We start from the raw sequence: 6,959 nt of genomic DNA, 5'->3' as shown, positions 1-6,959 counted from the left end.
GATCTCTTGACCTCGTGATCCACCTGCCTCGGCCTCCCAAAGTGCTAGGATTACAGGCTTGAGCCACCGCGCCCGGCCGACACACTCAACACTCACAGTTTTTCATCATCTGGTCCCCAACCTGCCTCAACCCACAGCTAAATCCTCACCCCATCCCAGGGCCCCAGCCATACTGAGTAAACACTAGCCTTTGCTAGGTTGTGCCAGATTGTCTCAGATGCTCCTTTCCTTTTTGTCCACCTTTAAAACATCTAATCATCCTTCAATAGTCGGCTCAAGCAGCATTTCCCACTCAGGGCCTTTGTAGACCCCATTTTTCTGGGTGACCTGTTGGCACCTTAAACAGATTTCTGTTGGAGAACCTTCCCTATGATCTACCTTCACTACTAGACTTGAGCCAGGTGCACTGTCAGAACTGAGGATAATGTCTGGAAAATGACTAAGCTTTACTGCATCAATAAACAAATGAATGAAGGCCAAATTATGAAAAGAATCATATACTTTACAAAGGGGTGGTCATTCCTGAAATGATTTGGAGGTGAAGGGAGACACTGATGCAAAGCTGAACACTGAAGATGGATTTTGCAGCAGGCTGTGTGGCCAAGGCCCCGTGACCTGAACTGCCATTTGCAAAAGCAAACTAAACTTTCAGCTGTGGCAAGGGCAGAGCAGAGTAATGTGTACCCTTGGTTTCATGTGTCTAGGTCTCTGTGGCACATTTTGTTTCATGTGCCTTGGGTGTCAAGTTGCAGCTGACATGAATGAATGCTGTCTGTGTGGAACAAGCGTCGCAATGAGGACTCTCTACAGGACCCGATATGGCATCCCTGTGAGTCTCTTACGACACCGTCTCACTCAAATATGCAACCACATTCACAAAAATTATAAACATGGAGATCATTTGATGTATACATCTTCTGAAATTGATTGAGAAGAGTTCTCTAGCATGTGCAAACTTGCATTCAGTTGTAGCAACAGATCTGGTTATGTGACCTCCTTCTGGTTCCTGCTGAAAACTTGAAATAATAAATAACTCATATTTTCAATGGATGTCATGCAATGGAAGAGGACTGTTTAGGGTCTACTGTGCCCCACATGCATTACACGTATTACCTCACTTAATCCTCACATCACCTCTGTAAAGCGGGTAGGTCCACACCGTTTTGCTGAAGAGAACTTTGAAGTTTTAAGAGGTGGAGTAATTCCCCCAAAGATACTCCCTAATGGTAGAAAAAGAGTCGATACTTAATTCTAACTGTCCATTCATGTACTTTCCATTACACCAGGTCCACTTCATGTAGGTAAGAGATTATATTACTTAGGGTTCTCCTAAGTGCATTAGAAACAGAACCAATAAGATGGGAGTGAGTGTGTGTGTGCTTGTGTGCATGTGTGTGTGTATACATATATATACAGGCATACCTCAGATATACAGGCTTAGTTCTAGACCACTACAATAATACAAATATTGCAATAAAGCAAGTCACATGAATTTTTTGGTTTCCCAGTGCACATAAAAGGTATGCTGATAATACACTGTAGTCTATCAAGTATGCAATAACATTATGTCTCAAAAAACAACATATGCACCTTAATTTTAAAATAGTTTATGGCTAAAAAATACTAATAGTAATCTATCTGAACCTTCAGCAAGTCATAATGTTTTTGCCTGTAGAGGGCCTTGCCTCAATGTTGGTGGCTGCTGACTGCTCAGGGTGCAGGATACTGAGGTTGGGGTGGCTGTGGCAGTTTCTTCAAATAAGGCAACAATGGGCTGGGTGCGGTGGCTCACACCTGTAATCCCAGCACTCTGGGAGGCCAAGGAAGGATGATCACTTAAAGTCAGAAGTTTGAGACCAGTCTGGCCAACATGGTGAAACCCCATCTCTTCTAAAAATACAGAAGTTAGCCAGGCATGGTGGCAGGTGTCTGTAATCCCAGCTATTCAGGAGACTGAGGCAGGAGAATTGCTTGAACCCGGGAGGCGGAGGCTGCAGTGAACAAGGCTGCATTCCAGCCTGGGTGACAGAGCAAGACTCCGAGTCAAACAAAACAAAACAAAAGCAAAGAACAAATAAGGCAACAATGAGGTCTGCCTCATTGATTGACTGTTCCCTTCACGAAAGGAAAGATTTCTATGCTGTTCGATAGCATTTTACCAGCAATAGAACTTTTTTCCAGTTTGGATTCTGTCTTCTCAAATTTGTTACTGCTTTATCAACTAAGCTTATGGAATATTCTAAATCCTTTGTTGTTATTTCAACCATGTTCACAGCATTTTCACCAGTAGATTCTATCTCAAGAAACCGCTTCCTTTCTTTTTTCTTTTTCTTTTTTTTTTTTNTTTTTTTTTGAGACGGAGTCTTGCTCTGTCACCAGGCTGGAGAACAGTGGTGTGATCTCAGCTCACTGCAACCTCCGCCTTCCAGGTTCAAGCAATTCTTCTGCCTCATCCTCCCGAGTAGCTGGGACTACAGGTGCGTGCCATCATGCCCAGCTAATTCTTGAATATTTAGTAGAAACAGGGTTTCACCATGTTGGCCAGGATGGTCTTGATCTCTTGACCTCATGATCTGCCCGCCTGGGCCTCCCAAAGTGCTGGAATTACAGGTGTGAGCCACTGGGCTCGACCTCAAGAAACCACTTTCTTTGCTCATCCATAAGAAGCAGCTCCCATCTATTCAAGGTTTGTCATTGAGATTGCAGTAATTCAGTGACATCTTTAGGCTCCATTTATTTTTATTTTTTCTTCTTTTTTCTTTTAGGCTCCATTTCTAATTCTAGTTCTCTTGCTATTTCTACCACACCTATAGTTACTTTCTCTACTGAAGTCTTGAACACCTCAAAGTCATCCATGAGGGACAGAATCAACTTCCGGCCAGGTGCAGTGGCTGAAGCCTGTAATCCCAACACTGTGGGAGGCCGAGGTGGGTGGATCATAAGGTTAGGATTTCAAGAGCAGCCTGACCGACATGGTGAAACCCTGTCTCTATTAAAAATACAAAAGAAAAAAAATTAGCTGGGCATGGTGATGGGCACCTGTAATCCCAGCTACTCAGGAGACTGAGGCAGGAGAATCACTTGAACCAGGGAAGCAGAGGTTATAGTTAGCCAAGATCACACCATTATACTCCAACCTGGGCAACAGAGCGAGACTTCATCTCAAAAGGAAAAAAAAAAAGAATCAACTTCTTCCAATTTCCTGTTAATATTATTTTTTTGACCTCCTCCCAAGAATCATGAATGTTTTTTTGTTTGTTTTGTTTTTTGAGACAGGGTCTCACTCAGTCACCCAGGCTGGAGTGCCATCTCTGCTCACTGCAGCCTCTCCTCCCACGCTCAAGCAATTCTCCCACCTCATCCTGTGGAGTAGCTGAGCTATAGATGTGCTCCACCACACCCAGCTAATTTTTTGTTTTTATTGTTTGGTAGAGATGAGATTTTACGATGTTGGCCGAGCTGGTCTTGAACTCCCGACCTCAAGTGATCTGCCTGCCTTGGCTTCCCTAAGTGCTGGGATTACAGCTGTGAGCCACCATTTCTGGCCAGGAATGATGAATGTTCTTAATGACATCTAAAATTATTAATCATTTCCATAAAATTTTCAATTTACTTTGCCTAGATCCATCAGAGGTATCGCTGTCTATGGCAGCTACAACCTTCAAAAATGCTTTTTTTTCTTAAATATTAAGACTTGAAAATCAAAATTACTCCTCGATTGGCTGCAGAATAGATGTTCTTCTAGAAGGCATGGAAACAACATTAATCTCTTTGTATATCTTCATCAGAGTTCTTGGATGTCCGGGTACATTGTTAGTGCACAGTACTATTTTGAAAACAATCTTTCTTTCTGAGCATAGGCCTCAATAGTGGGCTTAATATTTGGTAAACAATGCTGTCAACACATGTGCTGTCATCAGGCTTTGTGGTTCCATTTCTAGAGCACTGGCAGATGTAGCATAATTCTTTTTTTTTTTTTTTTTTTTTTTAGAGTAGGGGAAAGAGAAGTGATTAATTAGCATAATTCTTAGGGGCATTAAAATTTTGCAAATAGTAAATGAACATTGGCTTCAACTTAAAGTTACCAGTTGCATTATCCCCTAACAAGAGAGTCAGCCTGTCTTTGGCAGCTTTGAAGACAGGCATTGATTTCTCCTCTCTTGGCATCTTCTTCCAATAAGGCTGTTTCATTTTCACTGAATATCTTTTTTTGTCTGTGTAGCCACCTTCATCAATTATCTTAGCTAGACCTTCTAGATAACTTACTACACCTTCTCCATCAGTATTTGCTGCTTCACCTTGTGCTTTGAGATGACATCTTTCCTCTTTTAGCTTCAAACTTTTCTTCTGCGGCTTGCTTTTTTTTTTTTTTTTTTTTTTTTTTTTTTTTTTTTTTTTTTTTTTTTTTTTTTTTTTTTTGAGACAGAGTCTTACCCTGTTGCCAGGTTGGAATGTAGCGGCGCAATCTCAGCTCACCGCAACCTCTGCCTCCTGGGTTCAAGCAATTCTTCTGCCTCAGCCTCCCAAGTAGCTGGAATTACAGGCACGAGCCTCTACACCCAAGTAATTTTTTTGTATTTTTAGTAGAGACGGGGTTGCACCATGTTGGCCAGGCTGGTCTCTATCTCCTGACCTTGTGATCCGCCTGCCCCAGCCTCCCAAAGTGCTGGGATTACAGGCATGAGCCACAGCACCCAGCCTCTTCTGGAGCTTTCTTATCTCTCTATCCTTCATAGAACTGAAGAGCGTTGGGGCCTTGCTGTGTGTTAGGCTTTGACTTTTGGGAATGTTGTGGCTGGTTTAATCTCCCATCCAGACCACTCAAACTTTCTCCAGATCAGCAATAAAGTTGTTTTGCTTTTCTATCATTTGTATGTTCACTGGAGTAGCGTGTTTAATTTCCTTCAAGAACTTTTCCTTCAAGTTGCATTTGCAACTTGGCTAACAGTTTGGCCCAAGAGGCCTAGCTTTCATCCTCTCTCTGGTTTCACATCTGTATCATTTTAATGTTTTAACCTATGGAAATCTAAATAATGTGATCTGCCCCGCTTGGCCTCCCAAAATGCTCAGATAATAGACATAAGCCACCATGCCCCACCTGTGTTACACACTTTTAAACAATCAGATCTCACAAGAACTCACTCACTATTGCAACACAGTACCAAGGGGAAAATCTGCCGCTATGATCAGTCACATCCCACCAGGCCCTCCTCCAACATTGGGGATTACATTTGACATGCAATTTGGGTGGGGACAACATCCGAACTGTATCATCATCTTATATGGATGGGTGCAGTTCATGGTGCCCCAAAACAATTAAATAGTAACATCAAAGTCTACTGATCACAGACCCACAGACCGCCATAACAGATACAATAAGAATGAAAAAAATTGAAATATTGCAAGAATTACCAAACTGTGACACAGAGACATGAAATGAGCACACGCTATTGGAAAAATGGCACCCACAGACTTGCTTGATGCAGGGTTACCACAAACCTTTAATTTGTAAATTGCAGTGAGCCGAGATTGAGCCATTGCACTCCTGCCTGGGCAACAAGAGCAAACTCTAAAAGAAAAACATTTATAGCTGATTATAAAATCATCTCTTAAAGAGGACCACAGTGAGACAATTGTCTGTGGATGACAAAAACATTTTAGGACAGCCACAGTTAAAGCCACAATTGACAAGGAAATTTACTTCTGTGGCACATAGTAATTTAACATAATTATAAGTATTACTGATAACATATACTAAGTCATATTAGAATTATAGCAGTTTTACATGATTTTGGAACACATACCAAGAACACATTTACACAAATATAGACCAAGGAAAGCCATTTCATATTTGACAATGCTTCCTCTATGATTTTGTACCAAATAAGCTATTTTGGGACTTAAGAGGACCTAATATCTAAAATATTAGGTTAGAAAGACATTAATTTGATTTTGGAAAGTTTGTCAAATATCAAAGGTTTAAAACACTGGATGTCATAAAATAGAATCCCAAGTCACCATAAGTCATTCATTTGGGAAAAATAATTCCAAAAAATTTTTAAAAGAAAACCTTTACTCTGTAGAAATTTAGATTTCTAAAAAAGAAAAAAGAAAGAAAGCCTTTACTCTGATAGGGGAGACTTCACTTTCCAAACAAGACTCAATGAAGATAGCATAAAGCCAACTGGATCTGTCTCTTCTCTCTCTCCTCCTTTCTCCCTACCGTTTACCCAAAGGAGAAAACAAAACTCTTTCATTATCTTTTGACATCACATAAAAACCATCTTCAAAAGAGAAAACCAAATTTCACGTTTGCATTAGTGCATCTTTAATGTTAAAGCTAGTTTTTACATAAAATTTTACATATCTATCGAGTTTTAATTAGTTTGACCATAAGGTAAGATTTTCATAAACTTTTTAGAATGCTTTACAATTTTCCAACAAACAGTAGATCCATTTTCTAAGAAAACTCTGTTATTCGGACACATGGGCCCAGATTCTGGCCCCACATCTGTATGATTTTAATGTTTTAACCTATGGAAATCTAAATAATTTCTTTTAGACCTTGGCCAACTTGTTTATACCGACAATTTTTTACAAGATCAACCCTTTACAAATCCTTTTCACTTTGCTTAAACCTTCAGTTTTGTCCCAGTACTCTTTTAGGTTAAGACAATCTTTAGCCGGGCACGATGGCTCCCACCTGTAATCCCAGCATTTTGGGAGGCCAAGGCGGGTGGATCATGAGGTCAGGAGTTCAAGACTAGCCTGGCCAGATGGTAAAACCCCATCTCTACTAAAACTACAAAAATTAGCTGAGCATGGTGGTGGGCACCTGTAATGCCAGCTACTCTGGAGGCTGAGGCAGAATCACTGGAACCCAGGTGGCAGAGGTTACAATGAGCCAAGATTGTGCCACTGCACTCCAGCCTGGGCAACAGAGTGAGACTCCATCTCAA

The 6,959-nt window shown here is 41.0% G+C and overlaps 1 protein-coding gene across 1 annotated transcript in view; it reads left to right on the top strand.

Annotated features, from left to right (window-relative positions):
* Positions 1-6,959, top strand: part of PLAC8 (placenta associated 8) — a 25,301-nt gene that overhangs the window by 10,022 nt on the left and 8,320 nt on the right. The window contains exon 3 of the mRNA XM_017530237.2: positions 705-829. Coding sequence (XP_017385726.1) covers positions 705-829 — 125 coding nt within the window. The remainder of the gene's footprint in view (positions 1-704; positions 830-6,959) is intronic.

This window comes from Cebus imitator, unplaced genomic scaffold (genome assembly GCF_001604975.1).
Source record: "Cebus imitator isolate Cc_AM_T3 unplaced genomic scaffold, Cebus_imitator-1.0 Scaffold64, whole genome shotgun sequence".
In the NCBI taxonomy this organism is placed as follows: domain Eukaryota; kingdom Metazoa; phylum Chordata; class Mammalia; order Primates; family Cebidae; genus Cebus; species Cebus imitator.
Note: the sequence above shows the minus strand (reverse complement) of the source record. Positions and strands in the feature narration are given on the sequence as shown.